The sequence below is a fragment of the Zingiber officinale genome, chromosome 5B (assembly GCF_018446385.1).
Source record: "Zingiber officinale cultivar Zhangliang chromosome 5B, Zo_v1.1, whole genome shotgun sequence".
NCBI lineage: Eukaryota > Viridiplantae > Streptophyta > Magnoliopsida > Zingiberales > Zingiberaceae > Zingiber > Zingiber officinale.
In genome coordinates this window covers 123,916,101-123,938,747 of record NC_055995.1, presented here as the reverse complement: position 1 = coordinate 123,938,747, position 22,647 = coordinate 123,916,101, and the positions used below count along the sequence as shown (strand labels likewise).

Here is a 22,647-nt window from a genome sequence, read left to right as displayed (position 1 = left end):
TAAAATGTTTTCGTTGTGATTTGGGGGGAGGGAGGGTGAATACACTTCGAATTATTTTTCACAATTACTTATTTCTGATGGTACTATTTATCAAACCTCTTGTACAGATATTCCTGAACAGAATGGTGTGGCTGAACGAAAACATAAGTATCTTGTTGAAACAACTCATTCATTTTTATTGTCTGCCAATGTTCCTAGTACCTTTTGGGGGGGGAGCAATCCTTACCGCTTTTCACGTGATTAATAGAATTCCAACCTCACACAATTTAGGTTTGTCACCTTTTAAAAAATTGTATGGGCATGCTTATCTCTATTCCTCTTTGCATGTTTTTTTGTTGTACTTGCTTTGTCCTTCGTCCACATGTTGAGCATAATAAATTAGCCTCTCAGTCTGCTCTTTGTGTCTTTTTGGATTATGGTATTACTTAAAAAGGATATAGTTGCTTTGATCCTGTTAGTCAAAAATTGTATGTCTCTCGTCATGTTGTATTTCTTGAGCATATTCCATTCTTTTCTATTCTAGCTAGTTCACATAATATGAAAAAGTCAGATTTACTTTGTATTGATCCTTTCAATACCGGCACTGAGGAAGTTTCACCCACAGCTCCTACTGGTAGCTCAACTGAATCTGGTACTTTGGTTCTTGAGATATCCGCTCCACATGTTTCTCATTTTGCCACTACCCAATTGTCTCTTGAGGTTGCGGATGATCCTTCTCTTCACCGTCGTCAATCCACTCGTGTTTGTAAGTCTTCTAAACTGCCATATTTTGCTTACTTCATTTGTTGTATCTATTCATTATCTTTCTGAGCTTGTATCCTTTAGAGAAGTTGTTTGTAACCCACTTTGGCAGAGTGTTATGGCTAGGGAACCAACTGCTTTGCATCAGCTTCATACATGAGATTTGGTTTCGTTGCCACCATGAAAACACACTATTGGTTCTCGTTGGGTATATAAGATCAAAACTAAATTTGATGGATCTATCGAGCGATACAAAGCTCGTCTTGTTGCTAAAGGTTATTCTCAGGAGTATGATATGAATTATGAGGTACCATTTGCTCCTATTGTAAAAATGACGATTGTTCGTACTCTAATTGTTGTTGCTTCTGTTCGTCAATGGAGAATATCTCAGATGAATGTCAAGAATGCATTTCTAAATGGTGATCTTCATGAAAAAGTTTATATGACACCTCCTCCTGGTATTTCACACCCACCTGGTGAAGTTTGCAGGCTTCGTAAAGTACTTTATGGTCTCAAACAAGCACCTCGTGCTTGGTTTGAGAAGTTCTCTACAGTGATTACTTCGCTTAGTTTTCATCTTAGTAATCATGATTTAGCATTGTTTGTTAGATGTACGAATGCAGGTCGTATTCTTTTATCATTATATGTTGATGACATGCTCATTACTGGTGATGATTCTGATGGAATTGCTTCCCTGAAGCCTGAGTTGACTCGTTGTTTTGCTATGAAAGACTTGGGTATACTACGCTGCTTTCGGGGTATTCAGGTTGCTTATTCCTCGAAAAGTTATATTTTATCCCAGTCAAAGTATATATCTGATCTGTTTAAGCGTGCTCGTCTTACTGATAATAGAGTCGTTGATACTCCTATTGAGACTAATGATCGATATTCTCTATCTAATGGCTCACCTTTGTCGAATCCTAGTTTGTATAGAACTATTGTTAGAAGCTTGGTTTATCTCACTATGACTCATCCAGATATTGCGTATGTTGTTCATGTGGTTAGTCAATTTGTTGTTGCACCAACTATAGTTCATTGGGTCGTTGTTCTTCGTATTCGCAGATATCTTCGGGGCACTCAATTTCAAAGCTTTTTATTTCTTTCTACTTCTTCTCTTGAACTACGTGCATACTCTTATGCAGATGTTGGGCTGGTGATCCTACGGATCGTAAATCTACCACTGATTTCTACAATTTTCTTGATGATTCCCTCATTTTTTGGAAGAGTAAGAAGCAAGATATTATTTCTAGATCTTCCACAGAAGCTGAGTATCGTGTCATGACCTCAACTACTTGTGAGATAGTTTAGTTGCATTGGTTGCTTACAGATATGAGTATTTCTCATCATCAACCTACTCCGTTATATTGTGATAATTAGAGTCAAATAACATCTAATTCAATTTTTCATGAGCGGACGAAACATTTTGAAATTGATTGTCACATTACTCGTCACCATCTTCAGATTGGCAGCATCACATTATCTTTTGTTCCTTTAAAGCTACAGATTGCTGATATGTTTACCAAATCACATTCTACTTCACGCTTTCGTTTCTTATCTAACAAACTCTCAATGCTTCTAGTTGCAGCATCGTGAGTTTGAGGGGGGATGATATATTATATTTATTTATTTGTTTATAATTTTTAGAGTAATTTAGTTTCTTTTCTTTTATATTTAGAGTTTAGGGTTTGTTAACTAAACTATATAAAGACCTTATACTTTATATTTTCCATCATCAATTTTGGATTCAATAATATAATTAATTTTTTATTTTTATTAATTTCTAGAATTCTCACTTACACAAGTAAAAAAGTTGATAGTCCGAATCATTCTGAGTAATTTGGTCCTTGCAAACCACTCAATTCATAGTTTTGATATATTTATATAAATTTTTTCTCTAAATAGACATCGTAATCACAAGATGCTAGATTTATAAATAACTCGTCGATTTATCATTTTTTTTGAATTGGATTGTAAATGGGCTAATTTGATTACAAATGGATTAATCCAAAACATTAAAAGGGGTCCTTGTGCTTAAATAGTTTCACGATCATTTTAAAGTAATTAGGTAAACTTTTGAAATTTGAAGAATAATAATGATTCTATGATAGTGTTTGTTTTAATCGGTTGATTAATTTTAGAGGTTCATGATTTACTTTCTTGATTTATTTATCAAATAAATTTGAAATATAATTTATGCACAACCTTATTAATATTTCTGTTTTCATAATTAAGAGATATTTTTAATAATTTTAAAAACAAAATGTCCTAAGATAAAAAAACAAGAGCGCGTTTTTTTAATTCAATTGCTCTCCTACAGACAAGAAGCAGAGGGTATTCTCCAACAATTGCTCTCCTATCTATCATTGTCTCGTCCTCTGATCTTGTAATGAACGATCAGGATCGTCATGATACAACGTCTGATGACCAACTCTTCCACCGTTTTCTTCTAGATTTGAACTGCGGTTAGCTTAACCATGGTTAGTTGGCGGTTGCTGCGTCATTTCTCCTTCGATCATAATTGAACGGTAGTGATGTGCGAGTGGGATCGAGCCGCCGCTGATGGGCGGAGGATCATCTGTTCCTTACTCGTCTACTTCGTTCTTGCTGAATAAAAGAAAAATTAATAGACGCGTTCGTCGATTCCGACTTCCTCCCCCTTTTTATTGTTCTCGATTTCTTCTCCAATCCGTTTGCTTTGCTGTTTTCTGCAGGAATTAGTAAGGTACGATGTCGAGTTCTGTAATAGTTTTCCTGATTTTTATTGTTTATTTAGTTTATTTTTTTTTCCTCTATTATGTTTCAAGCTTGCTTAGGAGCGATCAGTTTGCTGAGGTTTGTTTGTTTTGGTAGAAGATCAAGGTTTCTTTTCAGACTGTTTTTCTTTCTTACGCTGGATTTAGTTAGTATCTGCAAAGAGGATCGCTAATTTGGTTTTAAGTTTAGGAATTGAATCGTGAAATAGCCAAATTTCACGATGAGCGAAGTTTTTGAAGGCTACGAGCGCCAATACTGCGAGATATCGGCAGCTCTCTCGCAGAAGTTGACATCTACTGCACTTCTCAGTGGAGGTGGGATGTACGGACCATTTATGTAATCGAGAGTTATTAGTTCATGCTTCTTATCTGTCTTCTTTTCGTAGAACAAAAGAATCAAAAGGTATCAGAAATAAAAATTGGTTTGGATGATGCTGAGTCCCTGGTAAGATACGTTTGGTCCTTCTACTGGATTTCTAGGTTTGTCCTTTCTAGTGTCAAAATGCTCTGGACGCCTCGGTTTGCAGATTCGCAAGATGGACCTTGAGGCAAGAAGTCTGCAGCCTAGCGTCAAAGCTGGATTATTGGTGAAGCTGAGGGAATACAAGTTGGACCTGAATAATCTGAAAGGTGGGCTTAAAAAGATTACAACTGTGAACTCTAATCAAGCAGCAAGAGAGGAGCTGCTGGAATCAGGAATGGCTGATACACTTGCGGTACTAGCTCTTTGCTTTTGCTTAATGCTTATTGTTTTACAAGTCAGGCTTGTGTGCATTTTCAGAAATTATTTGTTCTGATTGCTAGTTGATTAATGTGGTTGAATGCTTCTGATTGTCACTTCACTAAGTCCGTAACTTTATACCAAAATATGTTTTTTTTCCTGTACTGTAATTGTAAGTTCAACCAAAACATTGTGTTTTTCTAGCTGCTTATGTGTGTCATGGACTCGTATGTTTCCTTGATGGTGTTATAATTTGTATGTAAATTCACTTAGCAAGGTTTGTCATGCCTAGTTGATTTTCCCCTTATAAACTCCTTTACTGAGTTTACTCTCTTTATGGAAAGTAGCATGTTTAGTTCTGTTTAGCGAGAATACTGAATAACCAAGGAGGTATTCTCAGACATTGTGAACAACCCTCACAGAAGTGTAGTTGATATTCAAAGGAAGAGCAATTTTGTTTATCAGTTTTGTACTTTCCATTTGTTTATTATCCAAATGAAATGATAAAAACCCATTATGCTTAAGTGTTCTGATATGACCTTACCCTCTTAATACGGCTTTAATTTAAAAAATGAGAAAAGATGATGTAAGCAATGCAGAAAGAGGAGTTCGAACCTGCTAGCTCAGATGGTTAGTCACTCGATTGTAGGATGTGGTTTCAAGTTTTTTGTAGGCACCTGATTTGCATTTGTTGGTGCTTTTGGATGCACATGTTTTGAAACAAAAAAGAAAGAGAAGGAATCATGACATACAATGTAAAAGTTCTAAAACAAAAAAAGAGAAAAATTCTCATGAGTGTTCCAATATAATTATTTCAAAATGTACCTGTATTCACCAGAAGTTGAATATTCAAATGATCAAAGATTGTACATCATTTGTGTTTTAGCTTGTCATGTTTGTGTCTAGATTGAGCATGAATATGTGACCATATGTTAATTAAAACCAACTCTGACCGTGACAAACCAGTCATGAGTCATGACCGGTTCCAAGCCTGGATAAAGGAGGAGGGTTGCGTTAGGTTGTCAGCCAGCGTTAAAACTATGATAAATATTCAATGAATTGATCTATTAAATTATTGTCCTAATGCTAGGTTGTTCCCTTGAAAGAACGCGTTTTAGGGTCCGACTGTAACATCTCGGCAAGAACGATTACATCTCCAGACCTCGGGTGTGACGTTAAATATGCAAAAGTTCATGTTGTATGGTCTGACTGTAACGTATCGGCAAAAACCACTACATCTCCATGGGAGCTTAGATGTAGTATTAAATAGGTAAGAGTTCTCACACCATAGGTTGGATAAGAACAAATATGATAGAAAAATTAATAGTCTAAGATTTGGAACATGGAACATGGAACATGGAACATAGAAACCCTCATTGATAAATCAATGAAGGTACTAGATATGATAATTAGGAGAAGAATTAGTATTTTGTGTTTACAAGAGATAAAATCGGTAGGCGAGAAGGCAAAACTGATAGAGAATTTGGGTTTTAAGTTATGGTACATAGGAAAGAGGAAAACAAGAAATTGAGTGAGTATAGTTGTAGATAGTTCGTTAAAGGATGAAGTTGTAGAAGTAGTTAGAAAAGGGAATAGAATTACATCCCTTAAGATAATAGTGGCGAAAAAAACTATGAACATAATTAATGTATATGCACTACAAGTTTGATTATATGAAGCTACCAAATCAAGATTTTGGGACGACTTAGATGAAATATTATAAAATATTCCGCCAAATGAAATGATTTTAATAGGAGGTGATCTAAATGGGCATGTCGGAGTGAAAAATGAGGAATATGAGAGGGTATATAGGGGTTATGAGTTTAGAACGAGAAATGAGGAAGGAAATACTATATTAGATTTTGTGATAACATATAACTTTATATTAGCTAATACATTTTTTAAGAAAAGAGAAGCACACTTAGTTATATTCAAAAGTGGGAATAATAAATCGCAAATTGACTTTATTATGGTTAGGAAGAAGGATAGAAAGATTTGTAAAGATTGCAAGTCATCTCTGGAGAAAACTATCCAACATAGGTTAGTAATGTTGGATATACGCCTCAAACATAATATCAATAGAAAAAAAAATATATACGACTCCTACAATTAAGTGGTGGAAGTTAAAGGATGGGAAGCAAAATATATTTAAGGAAAAGGTAGAAGTACAAACATAAGGTGAAATATATAGTGATTCTAATACGACATGGGATAAGATGGTATCAAAATTGAAAATAGTAGTTAAGAGTGTACTCGGTGAGTCAAAAGGACATGTACCACTAAGGAAACTTGGTGGTGGAATGAGAAAGTACAAGAGAAAGTGAAGAAAAACGAATAACTTATAAGTAATTATATATTTGTAAGAACACGGAAAACTTAAAAAATATACAATAGCCAAGAAAGAAGCTAAAAGAGTAGTGAATGAAGTAAAAGAATGAAACTTTTGAATGATTATATAAAAAATTGGATATAAAAGAAGTGGAAAGAGACATTTATAGAATAGCTAAAGTGAGAGAAAGGAAGATAAGAGATCTTATCCAAATAATGTATTAAAGATGAATGTAATAGGGGACAGTAAACGATGGAGAAATAAAAGAGCGGTGGAAGAGATATTTTCAGTAACTTTTTAATTAAGGTTTAAGTGACTGACTTAACTTAGGTAATTTAAGTAGGTCAAATGAGTATAGAAATTTAAATTTTTATTGTAAAATTCAAACTTCAGAAGTAGAACAAGTTTTAAATAGGATGCACAATGGAAAAGTCATTGAACTAAATGATATTCCGATAGAGGTATGGAAGTGCTTAGAGAAACAAGGTATCGAATGATTTACAAAATTATTTAACATGATATTGAAAACAAAAAAAATGCTTGATTAATGGAGAATAAATACTCTAGTTCTCTTATATAAGAATAAGGGAGACGTACAAAATTATGCAAACTATAGGGGTATTAAACTAATGAGTCATCTATGAAACTTTGAGAAAAATTAATAGAAAAAAGATTAATGAAGGAGACCACGGTGTCCGAAAATCAATTTAGGTTCATGCCTAGAAGGTTGACAATAGAAGCTCTACATCTTCTTAGACAATTAATTGAAAAATATTAGATACACATGGTATTCATTGACTTAGAAAAAGCTTATAATAGAGTCCCAAGAAAATTATATGGAGAATTCTAGAAAAGAGAGGTGTCAACGTAATATATATTGAATTAATTAAGAATATGTACGAGGATGTAACGACTAGAGTAAAGACTTCAAGCGGAGTAACTGAAGCATTTCCAATAAAGATATGGTTGTATCAAGGATCAACTCTAAGCCCTTATCTTTTTATACTAATTATTGACGAACTCACCGCACACATTCAAGACACAGTACCATGGTGGATGTTGTTTGCAGATGATATTATTTTGGTAGATGAAACACATGAAGTAGTAAATGCTAAACTAGAATCTTGGCGGGAAACACTAGAAGGGAAATGTTTTAGGCTTAGTAGAATAAAAACAAAATATATAGAATTTAAGTTTAACAATATTAGACATAATGAAGAAATTGTTAAGATAAGAGATGATGAGTTATCCGGAACCGAGAGATTTAAATATTTAGGATTATTTTTATAAAATGATGGAGGGATTGAGAGAAATGTCTTACATAGAATACAAGCAGGATGGTTGAAATAGAGGAGAGCGTCGGGTGTTATACGTGATCGTAAAGTATCTCTAAAACTTAAAGAAAAATTCTACAAAACCGTAGTTAGACCTGCTATATTATATGGAGCTGAATGTTGGGCTATGACTCGAGCACATGAGCAAAAGATGTGAGTTGCAGAGATAAGAATATTAAGGTGGATGTGTGGGCATACGAGAATGGACAGAATAAAAAATGAGAGCATTAGAGAGAAAGTCGGAGTTGCATCTATTGAGGGAAAACTCTAAGAGACACATTTAAGATGGTACGGATATGTACTTAGACGATCAATAAATACTTCAGTTAGGTGATGTGAAACTATGACAAACACGCATATCTAATGAGGAAGACCAAAAAAGACTTGGTTAGCAACAATAAAACAAGATAGAATTTATTTAAGTGTGGATGATAATATAGTAGGAGATAGAGCTCAATGGCGTAAAAGGATCCATATAGCCGACCCCATCTAGTGGGATAAAGCTTGGTTGTAGATGTTGTTATTGTTGTATGTTAATTAAAACCCATCATGCAACAGACTAATATTTTATCACTTTCTACAATGTTTAATAACTTGGTTTGAAATAATCAGTCTCACTTTACTTTTCATTGTTTACTGATCTTGTGTTGTGCATTATAGAGAGACATTTAAAGGTGTGGGTAATGCAGAAAAGATCATTTTAATTTCAAATCTGTTATTGGAAATACGTTTATACATTAAAATCATGATTTAATCAAATATTTCCAAAATCTCATTTTATGTTGGTTACTTCTATGCATTCAAGCCTTCAATCATGATTTTAACTTGAACACCAATATTGTTTTCTCTTGGTTGATAAATTTCAGTTAAAAGGCAAAAAATTTGTGTTCTTACTGAATAATAATGAGTTGTGTACTGCAGCTTGCAAACCCACATTGGAAGAGAGAAAGGAGAATAGGATCATGGAAAATTTTGTTAGTAATGAATGCGTCAAACAATGTTATACAGCCTCTCATATAGGCTTTTAGAATAACTCCATATTATAATAATTCAAGCAAAATTGACTGAGTTTAGTTGCGACGGTAAATACAATTTGTTTGCAACACTTAGAACTATTGGTTATGCCTTTTTTTCAGTAATATCAGCAAAGTGAACCTGTGTTTTTAATCTAAACTATCGGGTTTTTTTTGTTGTTATTGGAGATTTTTGTTCATCCATTCTGTGATTCCATTGCATGATTATTAACTTGTCCTTATAGTTTCTATGTGCATCTCATGGGGAAGGTTATTTTATAGGTCTCTGCTGATCAAAGAGGAAGATTGGCTTTGTCAACAGAGAGATTGAATCAATCTACAGAAAGAATAAATGAAAGCAGAAGAACAATGTTGGAAACAGAAGAACTCGGTGTTTCAATTTTGCAAGACCTACATCAACAACGTCAATCTCTGTTGCATGCTCATGGCACAGTATGTTCTCATTCTGATCATCCTTACATTTTCTATGATAGCTTAAAATATACATTCCGCAAACCCCTCCCCTCAATTCTTTGATCTCTCTAGCTCTCTATTATTTTTGTGTGAAAAGATGAGAAATATAATTTGTGCTTACATAAAGTGCTTTCCTGATATTCCCTTCCCTCAAGAAAATGACAGCAGTTAGAAGTTGCTCCGCTCCCTAGACGCTTACATCTTATAGGTTTGCAAATAGAGGATAAGAACTTCGCATTGTCAGAAGTAAATCACAAAGCTTTCACTCAACAGAAATAGATACAATCTTAGAGCAACTTCATGTCTCAGAAGTTTGGGTCTTCTGGTGGAATTATGTCCCCTGCAAGGTCCTTAAGTCATGAAACTTGGAGCATGCTGAACTCATTTATGTCTTCCTATCCCATTTCATCTCCATTATGGATACCCGGCACTCCATTTTAATCAACATCAATGTGAATTCCTCCCTCCTCCCACTTCTCGTGACTTGGGGACATTTTTATCCATGGAGTAAATATAAAGACGCCATTTTCCAATTAGGAAGAGAACAGATCCCTTGGAGCAAACAAATTCTCACTTGAGTTATATTACCAATCCTAGGACATTTGGAGAACTTGAGAAGATCGTTTGTAGAATTCCACCATTACACTCTCCTCCTTGAAAAGGTTAATTACGCCATCATTTATTTAGTCTTAAAAATTGCACATGAAAGGCAGGTGAATTGGAGAAGCTTTCATGATTGAACCCATGAGACTACATCTTTACAAGGATGTGGACTGCTATGTTTTTCTTTGAATCGTGTCATTGCCAAGTTAGATTTCAATGCATGGGAAACGCTTCAAAGGGGTGTGAGATTTATGATTTTTGGTGAGCAATGATGTTTTTAAATGCACTCTCTCATAAACATGGGAAAGTTGATAGTTCTACTCAATGAACTTACTTGTTGATGGTTCTCCAACACCTCCTATTGCTGTGTAGACTTGGGGAACCCTCTTTCCCTCCTCCCTACCCACTTGTCTGCTGTGCTACATGCTGTTATGATGTCATCAAGAGACTTCCTTTGGTGTGGGAGGTTCTTTAATTAAAACATGATATTTTCACTTATGTAAAGAGCTATTCTCAAGTTGTTCCACTTGGCTATAGGATTTTAGATTAAAAATTCAAAACCATTTCACCGCACTGCATGAGCATCTTCAAATCCACTTTGCAGGGAAGATTGGTCCATCATAAAAAAACGTGAGATTTGGATTGCCAGAGGCATTCAATGCACGGTTTTATGTTCTCACATGACTATGTTAAGAGGCTGGGCCTCAGTGACATTGATCAAGCTCAAAATGCCCTTCTCATTCCTATTGCTGTATCTACTTTAGGAGAGGGAGAGGAGCAAGGAAAGGAACAACAACGAGGAAGGGAAGAGGGAAGAAAGGGAGAGGAGAATCCTCCTTTGTTTTTTCTGCTTGAAAAGAGAGGAAAGAAGAGAAAATGAGGGGGGAAATGACAAAATTAACCTGATATTGTTATTTACAAGACTTTTATAGTATAATTGATTTTTTCATTCTTTTTCCTCTCCTCTCCTCTTCCATCACTTTTGAAAGGAATTGAAAGTGAGAAAAGAAACTCCATAATGTTACTTTTGTTCTACCAAAGTAGGCAAAATAAGTGACTCTTTTTCCTCTGCCATTCCCTCTATTTGATCTCTTTTCCTCTCAAATGGACACAACTTAAATGGTGGTTGCAGCTGCTAGAGTTACTCCCCTGATAAATGGCACTAACCCTTTCCATTACTAGTGAAACACAACAAACTCCTTTGCATTGAAGAAATATTGTGCATCATTGATGGGAGTGTGAACCTTAGTCTTCGGATGCAAAACATTCACCCTGAAGTGAAGATAGTTGGGTGGATAGTTCTTTAGAAGAAGGCTGCCACTACGGATTTTTGGTGCTGTCTTAACATTATCCAAGATAATCTGCGTACATTCTGCATGCTATGTACCCTGGAACTGCTTGCTACTGTGTGTGTGTGTGTGGGTGATAAATGGCACAAACTCTTTCCATTACTAGTGAATGCAAAACATTCACCCTGAAGTGAAGATAGTTGGGTGGATAGTTCTTTAGAAGAAGGTTGCCACTAAGGATTTTTGGTGCTGTCTTAACATTATCCAAGATAATCTGCATACATTCTGCATGCTATATACCCTGGAACTGCTTGCTAGTGTGCGTGCGTGTGCGCGTGTGCGTGTGTGAGATAAATGGCACAAACTCTTTCCATTACTAGTGAAACACAACAAACTCCTTTGCATTGAAGAAATATTGTGCATCATTGATAGGAGTGTGAACCTTAGTCTTCGGATGCAAAACATTCACCCTGAAGTGAAGATAGTTGGGTGGATAGTTCTTTAGAAGAAGGTTGCCACTAAGGATTTTTGGTGCTGTCTTAACATTATCCAAGATAATCTGCCTACATTCTGCATGCTATATACCCTGGAACTGCTTGCTACTCTCATCTTCAATGTTGTCTTCTAATGTCCATCAAAATGTTGCTAACTCTTGGCCTCCCTCTCTCAAAGGAAACAAGAAGCAGACCTCTGAAAGTATATGCCTTGGCTAGATGCTGTCCATTTTAATAAATAAAACAATTGATGAAGATAACCCTAAGAGCAATTCCAACCAATACACCAATGCATCAAATATGGTGTAGAAATAACACCAAACTATTCCAACCCATACACCAAACTCCCTCATCAAAGATGGTGCGGGAATTGGTGTTGCACTATTCCCGCATCATCTTTGGTGCGGGGAGGACCCTCCTTTTTTTCAATCTTATTATATTATATAATTAATAAAATCAAATGTAATATATATTATTAAATATCATAAAAAAATTAATTTGTAATTATTATTTTCTTTGTCCTCGTTACTTTAGTAATATTAATTATTTATTATAAATTTAAATTAAGTGTATTTAGTAGCATATTTTAATTTTATTATGCATATTTGTAAAGAAGCTCATATTGACCTTCGAAATGTATTAATTGAGTATTTATGAGAATAATATAGTAATTCTAAAAGTTAAAGTCTCATAATATTGTATTTTTAATTAAGTGTCATTGTTTGTTTTAAATAAAAATTAGTAAAATATTTTATCTTAATTGTTTGTGATTTATAATATTTTTAAAAATATTTATGCCTGAACAATTATGTAATAAAAATTAAAAATGGAAATCATAATTTTTTAATATATTAGTTGGATGCAGAATTTTAAAAAAAATTAACCATAATAATTATCATATAAAACTGTTAATAAATTAAAATGTATGTTGATAATTAAATTATGAATAAGAAAAAAAATAGAATATTCTAATGAATATTCCTTTTTGGTGTTAATGGGTTGGAGTTAAAATAGTATTTGGTGCTAAAATTGCACCATTTTGGTGTGAATACTACACCAAGTATGGTGTCTGTGGTTGGAGATGGTCTAATGACTTTCAATGAGCTATGGCATTTAAAAATCTTGATTTTGTCAGTAGACTTAGAGTTGATGTAGTGTTGTTCCCTTGTGCATAGATATGCTGCCCGCTTAAGTTAAACTTGTAATTGGCTCTAAACAAATTGTTTGCATAGATGACATAATGGAAATATTCACTAGGGAAAACATTAGCAAGTTATATTATTGTTAGTTCTGATTTTGAGGTAAGACATCTTAATCACCAATTTTACCCAGAACTATAAAGCTCCTAAAAAATATGGCAATAACTGCATTCAATTTCTGTCACTTGGAATAACAAACGCATGCTTTTTTAAATTAATAGTAGTTGTGTGTGTGTCTTCCTTTTTCTCATCTCATCCCTCATGCTTCTCGAGAGCTTGAAATTCGTCATGGATTGCTCGTCACATTTTGATACGGCACTTGTTTCCCTCTAAATTGAATTGGTTTGCAGCTTCACGGCGTGGATGATAATATCGGCAAGAGTAGAAAGATCTTGGCAGCCATGATAAAAAGAATGGACCGAAACAAGTGGATAGTTGGCTGCATCATTACTGCTCTGGTTTTGGCAATTCTACTAATTCTGTATTTTAAGCTCACCCACTAAGAATTGCTAAGAAGACTTCATCACATCGTTCCGCTGCATATCATATGCTCTCGTATGTGAACCATCACTTCATACATGTACATTGATATTCATTATGAAAGGCATGTAACAGGTTACGTAATGATGGATATATAGTGTTATTACGTGTTAGTTTTCTGTTAATTCGCTGTTTACTCGGAGTGGAAGTTACTAGATTGGACGACGAAACTATTTCATTCTTCTCGCACGGGATGTGTTTTTCATGTGAAGCCATCCAGTTTCAACACGATGTCAAATAGACATGCTTGTAAGGATGCCCAAGTAATAGCCCTCTACAAGTCCTGTGCCAGTCCATATACAACACGGCCAAAGCCGAAAAAAAACAACCATTTTTTTAATGGATAAGGTACGATGAAATCCTGGAGCAAACTTTAAACGCTTTCCAAGTTTCGTGTTTCGAGTTATTGCTTGTAGCAATGCCAATCGAAAAGATAGAAATAACGGATCAAAGGGAATTAATTTAGAAATTTAATTCAATAATTTTTTTTTAACTAATTAATTATTTTTAGATCAACGAAGCGATCACTTTTTATTATTAAAGTCCAACAAAACAAACTAATAAAAATTTAGTTAATTCGATTTAAAAATAAAAAATATTATTTTTTTTTAAAAAAATGAATCACTTTAATATTTTTTTTATAAAAAATCTTAATATTTTTACTTTTTATTTAAATAAAATTAATCAATTTAATTATTTTAAAAATTCATAACTAAATTAAAATAATCGATACTTTTTTTAAAAAATAAAATTTCAAATTGACCGACCGAATTAAACCGAATTTTGCACCCTTATAAACACGTGGGTTCGGCTTTAGAGCCCTCTTCGTCTTGGTGATGTCCTGCAGTCCTGCCCTAATCGTGAGGAGGAAGAAGAGTAAGAGGAGAATTAGGGTTGTTGCAGAGAGAACATTGACGAGTCATCGAAGTACGCTTTGAGGTGGTGAAAGACTAAGCATAGCCATGGGAGCCCCGAAGCAGAAGTGGACCTCGGAGGAGGAGGAGGCGCTGCGAGCTGGCGTGGACAAACACGGTGCCGGGAAATGGAGGACCATCCAAAAGGATCCCGAGTTCAGCCACTGCCTGTCCACCCGATCGAACATCGACCTCAAGGTCTGCTTCAACTTTCTTGGCTATATAGTTGGTTTTCGGCTTTGCTGGTTTGTCTTGATTTCTCTTCTCCATTGTATGTAAGTTTCTTGGTATAGTGCTTGTTGATGGTTTTTTGATCTTTTTTGTCTGCTTCTCGAGCAGAAATAGGTAATGCAGAGTGAAAAATCACTACAGTTAGCAAAGAATATGTTTTCAGTGTTTAGGATTCAACATCTTTTTTTATCAATATATTTGTAAGTTCGGCTTTTCTATACGTTTATTCATCCAAAAAATCAGGCTTTATTCCAGAGATATTTTGATCTCGCTATTTGTTATCTTTCTACCGTTATTGTTTCTTTCGAGTATTGCTAATGAATATTTAAAACGTCTTCAAATATATTTTGAATACCTTGATGATTTGACCTTGTAGATTTACAATGTTTTGGTGATCGGACCTTTTGCTATATACTTGATGATAAAAAATAGAGAAAATTAGGACACAGAAACTAATTTTGTCCAATAAATTTTTTCCTTCTCTGCACTTTGCTCCAAGACATGAACCATGAAGGAAAACCTTAAATAAAACGTAAAACTAAATTCTACACTATAGATTTGTTTTAGGAGTTCCTTGGTTTTCAATCAAATGTGTAACTGGTCATAATGTTTGAATAACAATATTAGTCTGAACTTTAGATTGCCTAGGAACCGTTTGTCAGATTGTGGTGAAATCGGAATCAGAAAATTAAAAAATAAGTTAAATATAAAAATAATTTCATATGAGATTACAATAGATGTTCTAAAATCTTAAAAAGAATATCTATTATATGTCATTATATGTTCAATTATTAATAATACAATATACAAATAATGTCACATTTATTCGTATAGATATTAGTAAATAATAAAAATAGATTATAACCGGCAATAAATTCATATTTTAGTATAGGTTACCAAATAACACTAAATTGTATCTATATATTTTTTTTCTAAAAGAGTACTATTTAATATTTAATACCATAAGTACTAATTGAGTCACTACCTAGGCTATAGTTGGAGGAAATGTGATTCATGATTGTTATTGACGATTGAGACTATTGTATTCTCTCAGTCCCTAATAACCTCTCTCTCAGTCCACAGTGACCCCGCTTAATAATATTGAATAAGGTAAAAGATGAATGAGACATTAATACTAACGAGTCATGACAAGGGTGAACACTAGTAATCTTTGATCTTGCAACGAATGTCGAGTTGGTCAATAAATTTTAGAGGGATAAGGAGACTCTCTTTCCTTCCCATGCGAGTTATCTAAGAATCAAGTTAGGATTAAAAGGAAGGCTAGATGGGTTTTTTTTTTAAAAAAAGTTACCTCAATTTGATCAAATTTTAACTTATTTTCATTCATTTTCACTCAGTATTTGATGAAATTTCAGTGAATTCCATCAATTTTATATTGTAATCTAATAGTTGGCTACCTTCATTGAATTTTTTTCCCTAAACTTCTCTCCAATCTTTGTAAAAATCTTGATTTGTCACTTGTCAGAAAAAATTAAATTGTCTGTTGCTGATACTGATCCAACTCAAATGATTTGTATCTTTATCGGACAATTTTGCCAACTATGGTTTGATCAATACTGAGGTAACTGTGATCTCTAAGATGACGGTTATTGTTTATATTTCCTAGATATATGTTATATCCTGACACAACGGATAACTATCAATTCCATTGATTCGTGCATGGATACTGGAAGCGATCATCTAAATCCTGTTGATTCCGCAGAATGCCCGCAGATAGGCAACCAAACTCGACGTTTGGAAAGAAACGGTGTGGTCGCAAATTCTTAATAATCAAAAACTCTCTTACATCAACCCTCCAAACCTGAAGACTAAAAACCTAAAATATTCTAAATGGACTCAAAATTCAAGAATATAAAAGACATAAATTATCAAAAATACCCTAAATACCAAAGTTGATAAAAATAATAAAAAGATTAAAATTGTTCTTTTGTTCCCGCATCATTTTCCCCATAGTGGAGAAAATTCGCCCTCGAATTGCTTGACATATCATCACCATTGTGGTCTTCTTGGTGTGATGAAAGCTATTGAATTCGTTGATTCGCGTATGAATATCGGAAGCAATCTTCTAAACCTTATTGATTCACGCACGAATACCAGGAAATAGAAAAACAAAACTCGTCCTTCTTGAAGAAGGAGACGACGACTAACTCCACAAGATCTACCTCGCTCTGATATCAACTGATGCAATGGATAATTATCAGTTCCGTTGATTCGCACACTAATACCGGAAGCGATCTTCTAAACCTTGTAGATTTTGCAGCAACCAAACTTAACGTATGCGGCCGCAAATTCAAATAATAAAAAACTTCCTTACATCAACCCAAACAATTATTTATATAAACTCCAAACCTTAAGACACAAAGAAAGGAAAGCAATATTGACTGAAAGGAAAAATTGTAAACATATTAAAAATTCAAAATATTCTAAAAAAAAAAAAAGACAACCCGGTGCACGAAGCTCCCGCCATGCGGGGTCCCGGGGAAGGATCCATTGTACGCAGCCTTACCCTGCTTTTTGCAAGAGGCTGTTTTCAGGATTCGAACCCGTGACCTTTTGGTCACATGGCAATAATTTTACAGTTGCGCCAAGGTTCGCTCAAAATTCAAAATTATAAAAGTTAGAAATCATCAAAAATACCTTAAAAACCAAACTCGATAAAAATAATTAAAAGATTAAAACTGTTCAATTGTTCCTGCATCAAATCCATACCTCTTGTGTGTCATATTAGTTCAAGTCCTTTTCCTTTCCTCTCGCACTTCTTGCAATTGCGAAATTTGTACTGATTGATTTTCCTTCCATGGGTGAATCTAGTTTGTTCTAGTGAAGTTGTGATCAAGGATAAATTTCCAATCCTTTCATTCATGGAATGGAATCACAATAGTTGGGGTGCTTTTCCTATCCTCCTGTGCTTGCTACAGTCATAACATTTGTACTGACAAAATTTTCTTATATGTGTGCATTTAGCTTACCTTGATAAATTTGTAATCAAGTATAAGTTTATCATCTTATAAACTTTTCATTTTTGCATGTACTTTTTTATTTTTTGGAAGAAAGATAACTATTTCATCAAACCATTTTACATGTACTTCTTTTATGTATGATATGTTTTTAGATTTTCCCATATATCATTGTAGTATAAGTTATATTTGACTAACTAGATATGTGATTAGGACAAATGGAGGAATATGAGCATTAGTGCCAGTGGCCAAGGTTCTAGGGAGAAGATGAGAACACCAAAGCCAAAGGCCATTCCATGCATTCCAGTATCCAACTCCCCAAGCGTCACTCCTGCTCCCTTCCCACATAAAGATGCAGCACTTACAACTGCAGATGCTACAAAAAACTCAGAGGATGGAAAAGTTCCCCCCCGGTACAGAACATGATCTTTGGTTGACAATAGTTTTGTTCTACTATTATCCTTTTGAATTTTCCATTACAATTTTGTTTCTCTCGTGTCTAAATTGTTTTTCCCCCATGATCTAGTATTTCTTCCTGGATTATTTTTTCAATCTAAAAAAATTACTTTCTTTAGAGTATAAGGCTTGCACATTGTCATAAGCTATAAAATTCTATACAGCAATATAATGGTTTATCTTGATTGAGAAGAAGCTTTGTTTGATATGCTTGAATTAGTATATAATATAGAGGGGCCATGTTTTAACCTGCCATTGAAATGATGCGAAATAATACGTAGCATGGTGATGCTTCAATTTTGATAACTCATTTCTGAGATAAGATATCTTAGATCTGCCTAAGTGCTGCTGCTTAATCAAATTCACAAATATGGATATAATTTTATCCTGTTGTATTTTCTTCTTTGATTTTTTTTTTTTTTTTGCATGGAGGAAATGTGTACCATATCTGTTTTTTGGACTCTTCAACTACCATCTCCCTACACATCCAACCTAACATCCTATTGATCATATGTAAAAAAAATTGTCTAAAATAGTTGGGTGGTGTGGAACAAACCACTCTCACATTGTTTACTCGTGTCAAATCTGATTAACATAGTCTATTTCTAACTGATTTTTTGTTGATATTTTAGGATGAATAACTTCTATGTTCTACCTTCTTTCCTGATTTCCAATTCTGTTTTGGATGAATCTGAATTTGGATGACTTTTGTGAGCTTATGATGATTCATGAATGTTAATTGTCTTCTTTTCTCATTCTGCTTATGCGATATTAATTATGAGCTCTCCACACTTTCTCTTTTATAGAAGAATTTTCTTATATCAATCATTTGTTTGTTGTTTGTCAGATACGCTGCTTTAATAATCGAAGCAATTACTTCAATGCAAGAACCGAACGGAGTGGAAATTGGTGCTATCTTCAATTTTATAGAGGTTTGTGGTTAGAATCTTGGTTGTCTTGGATGAATTTGGTTAAACTGAAAAAAAATGTCCCTTTTCTATTTTTGGTTTTCCAAGACTGGAAGATCCATGCTCTTAATCCATTTTTGTCATGGTCGGAATTTTAGATATGCCAATTGCATTTCGAAGTATGCTTAGGATTTCATATGTTAAGTGGCATTTTGATTTACATGGTTAGTTTTTAATAAATATTTTAATCTCTATATCATCATCTGTGTAGAGAATATTTGGCCCTACCTAACTATGAAATTTATTGAAGCAAATTTAAATGAGGAGACATTGTGTAGTTTTGCATCGATGTTTAAATGTGGGCATTGCAAGTTTTTCTATGTTTATCTTTCCTTTGCTTTCGTCTCGTTGATCTCAACTTCATATTTGGTGTCTTTGTTGTTAACTTGTTGGTAATGTTCTTTTTTTGGCTTCGGTGTTGTTCCAAGCACAGTAAACTAATATGGTGTTAAATAAGATTTCTTATCCAATAGTTCTCCTGACATTTTGGGATGTTTTTCAATTAATCCTTGCATTATGTGAAACCACTGAGGAATATCAGATCATGTTTGCTAAAAGTTACTCCACTAAAGTTGTGTATTATACTATTATGGAATCTTTTGACGCTAGTATCCCCTGTAGGCTTGTATCTTTGACCATATATAATTTTTGCAATAGTGAAGGATTGTTGATTCCTACGTTTTTTTATGCAGCAAAGACAAGAAGTGGCACAAAACTTCCGTAGGGTGCTTAGTTCCAAGTTAAGACGGCTTGTCGCACAGAACAAAATAGAAAGGGTAACACTTCTTTAACCTCACCCTCAAATGGTTGTTGAACCTACCAACGTTTTCTATTGAATGTCTGCAACAACAATGTCAGTATCATGATGCAAATGCTTAAGTGGCATGCATTACTTTTTTCGTATGTAGCATTTACTAGTTGTTAGGTCTATTAGAATGAGAACTTATTTCTTAGATTTTTTGGATAAAACAAAGAAATACTGCTTTTGTTCTAGTACAAATGATCTTTGTTATTTGTCGGTTTCTCATGTCATAGATTCAAAACGGATACAGGCTGAAAGATTCATCATTTGCAACAAAAACTCCTATTCCCAAACCAAAAGACCAAGTAAATCGTTCTAGGGTACCTCTGAATTCCAGTTCATCGAAATCCATGGACCTTATAGAGGAAGCTGCAATAACTGCCGCTTATAAAATAGCAGATTCTGAAGCCAAATCATTTTTAGCTTCCGAAGCTGTCAAGGAGGCAGAGAAGATCGCACAGATGGCTGAAGAGACTGATGCACTATTGCTACTAGCTAAAGAGATCTTCCAGAGATGTAACTTTATATAATTTATATTTCATTAATTGTGTTTTCCTCCGGTTTCCTTTTGTACTAAATGCCCAATTGATCATTTGATGCTACAGGTTCAAGAGGTGAGATCGTCACAATTTCTTAACCAACATGAGTGAAAAAGGACGGTATCTCCCAGTTCGCCAGGGATCATTGGCTATTGAACTGCTCTGTTGTAGTGTAGCTTGAAAGCTGAAAGCTGCAAGCTATGGCTATTGTTTTAAATTGTAACTAGTAAATAAACATGAATGCTGGACTGCTCATTGTATATACACGAACTTGTTCATCCAATTTTCACTAGAGCTGCACGGGGTGAAACAAAAAATTTCAAATCCTAGTTTGAGCCAAGTTACATTGATTTTGGATGTTCTTTGAGTTCACCATCAGCCTGCATGATGGCAACTTGCCTTGGTGGGCAAAAATGGGATTCATTCGAGTCATGAATTTGGTGATTCATAAACAAATCTAAATAGAAATATGATTTTGCCTGTGTGGGTTCCACTCTCACACCATTGGCTTTGTCTAATCGAATCATAGCTGTGTGCTCGCCACTATCTGATTCTTCTCTTATAATTCACGCCTCTTCTTTCTAGACCTGTGAGCTCGAAGGCCTGGAATTTCCTGCAGCGGCAGTGCTGCTCCACCTCCATTTCCAAAGGCGAATCATCAAGACCGGCATGAACATGTTTGTACATTATGCTCCCACCATACTTTACGACGAAGCTCACTGTCCACAAAGTTCCATTTATTCTACTTTTACCAGAAAAAACAAAAAGTTAAAAAAAAAAATGGAAAGATTAAATGGTATCAAGTTCGTTGCATTCAGCGTCGGACCATTCGCGTCAGTATTATAAAAAATGCATAGTACTCCACGAGATGTCCACAGAATTTGCGAATCTAGAAAAGCAAAAACATTATTATGCAGACATAAACACTAATACATTATAATGAAAATTTCTACCGTATTAGTAAAATCTAACTATACATATAATGAAAATGAACCCAGTTTTGAGCTGAGCTTTCCTCATGATAATTTTTTCCTCTCACTGTAGATATAGTTAATGCTTTCTTCACCAGGTTCCACCGAAAGTGTGCAGCAGACTGGCCTCCAACCTCCACTATCAACAGTTGATGTACTGCCTAAATGTTAGAACTTTTTTTCAAACAACAAAGAGATATAATTTTAAATTCATTAGATATATAGAAAGAAAAAGAACAAAAACTTTTTTTTCCTTTTTCTTTTTAGAAAAAGCTGAATGCATTGTAACATATATAATCATACTTCTAAAGTAAGGTTATGAAAAAATGGTCTTTATGGAGTGATCGGAGCCGAGATTAGGAGATAAATTGACTCCTTGATGTATCCACGTCCAAGTTCTTTCGGAAGATTGGCCTCTATTGGATCAACTTCTATCTGATAGAGGCTCATGGCAACTATGCCAGAAGATTGAAAAAAAAAAACAAAGGATTAAAAAGGAGGTCAAAGCGTATCTTGGCAAGACCCTTATGATGCTCAAGTCAAAATTTGTTGGAGATAGTTGACAAAGCGAAAGTTGTAAAATATCATGTACCTTCAACGCTACCTCCATTACCTTATATAGGGAGTCAAAAGGTATACAAAATTCTCAAGATTATATCTCTTTCCTTTCACTTGAGGATGTGATCTTTTTGGAACCGGTGTTATTGTAATTATCGGGTTCCTTCGTGCCTTTGTAACTGTCATGTCACGCTTGTGCAATGGAGGGTTGGGCATAAATCGGATTTGCTCGGTGTTACTCGGATTGAGCTCGGCCATGAGTCACTAAATCAATCCAAGTTCAATCATAAGTTGATTGACTCGATCTGAGTGGATTGACCAAGTCGTAGACCTGATTCACTGGAGCTGAACTCAAAATTAAAAGGTGGTCCGACTGAACTTGAATTCGTCACGAACGGATCCGGATCCACATTGATCGGCCGCCACGTGCATGGTCTCCGCCACATCATGGAATTGCTTGTTTGTTTTGTAGTTTAGAATACACTTTACATCCTCAAGATAAAAGATCAATGATCTCATACTTCATTCGCGTACAATTAAGATTGAGAAATCCAATAATCCCATGTGCACAACATCATTATCATTATCGTACGATCACCAACTCCATGTCAGTGATTAATTACCATAATTAGCGGGAAATTATTTGTCATCACTGGATTCCCAAAGGTTATATCTCTTTCCTCTTCAAGGTACGGTGTGACCTTTCTAGAACTGAGACTATTGTACCTATCCTTCATGCC

At 34.6% G+C, this 22,647-nt stretch overlaps 2 protein-coding genes across 6 annotated transcripts; both read left to right on the top strand.

Moving 5' to 3' along the window:
- Window positions 1-3,289: 3,289 nt before the first annotated feature.
- Window positions 3,290-13,603, top strand: LOC121985763 (vesicle transport v-SNARE 13-like). Of its 5 annotated transcripts, none has more exons than XM_042539389.1 (7): window positions 3,290-3,463; window positions 3,595-3,600; window positions 3,685-3,809; window positions 3,881-3,939; window positions 4,022-4,210; window positions 9,174-9,344; window positions 13,301-13,603. In XM_042539389.1, the coding sequence occupies exons 3-7, from the start codon at window positions 3,716-3,718 to the stop codon at window positions 13,451-13,453; spliced, it is 666 nt and encodes a 221-aa protein (XP_042395323.1). In that variant the 5' UTR covers window positions 3,290-3,463; window positions 3,595-3,600; window positions 3,685-3,715; the 3' UTR covers window positions 13,454-13,603. The 5 variants fall into 5 exon arrangements, with proteins under 5 accessions (XP_042395323.1, XP_042395327.1, XP_042395326.1 ...); XM_042539393.1 differs by having other exon boundaries at window positions 3,592-3,600; XM_042539392.1 differs by lacking the exon at window positions 3,595-3,600 and adding an exon at window positions 3,546-3,573.
- Window positions 13,604-14,299: 696 nt separating this feature from the next.
- On the top strand, window positions 14,300-20,702 carry LOC121985762 (single myb histone 4-like). Its single transcript, XM_042539387.1, has 6 exons — window positions 14,300-14,602; window positions 17,827-18,026; window positions 18,917-19,001; window positions 19,730-19,813; window positions 20,073-20,355; window positions 20,445-20,702. Exons 1-6 carry the CDS (start codon window positions 14,453-14,455, stop codon window positions 20,474-20,476), a joined length of 834 nt encoding a protein of 277 aa, XP_042395321.1. The 5' UTR covers window positions 14,300-14,452; the 3' UTR covers window positions 20,477-20,702.
- Window positions 20,703-22,647: the final 1,945 nt, after the last annotated feature.

What these genes read in the sequence shown, in the direction of transcription:
- LOC121985763 (XM_042539389.1), top strand. Translation starts at nt 3,716, where the DNA reads ATGAGCGAAGTTTTTGAAGGCTACGAGCGCCAATACTGCGAGATATCG. An exon ending in TACTGCACTTCTCAGTGGAG is followed by an intron (nt 3,810 to 3,880) that starts GTGGGATGTACG and finishes TTCTTTTCGTAG; the next exon opens with AACAAAAGAATCAAAAGGTA. An exon ending in TGGATGATGCTGAGTCCCTG is followed by an intron (nt 3,940 to 4,021) that starts GTAAGATACGTT and finishes CTCGGTTTGCAG; the next exon opens with ATTCGCAAGATGGACCTTGA.
- LOC121985762 (XM_042539387.1), top strand. Translation starts at nt 14,453, where the DNA reads ATGGGAGCCCCGAAGCAGAAGTGGACCTCGGAGGAGGAGGAGGCGCTG. An exon ending in GATCGAACATCGACCTCAAG is followed by an intron (nt 14,603 to 17,826) that starts GTCTGCTTCAAC and finishes ATATGTGATTAG; the next exon opens with GACAAATGGAGGAATATGAG. An exon ending in TAAAGAGATCTTCCAGAGAT is followed by an intron (nt 20,356 to 20,444) that starts GTAACTTTATAT and finishes TTGATGCTACAG; the next exon opens with GTTCAAGAGGTGAGATCGTC.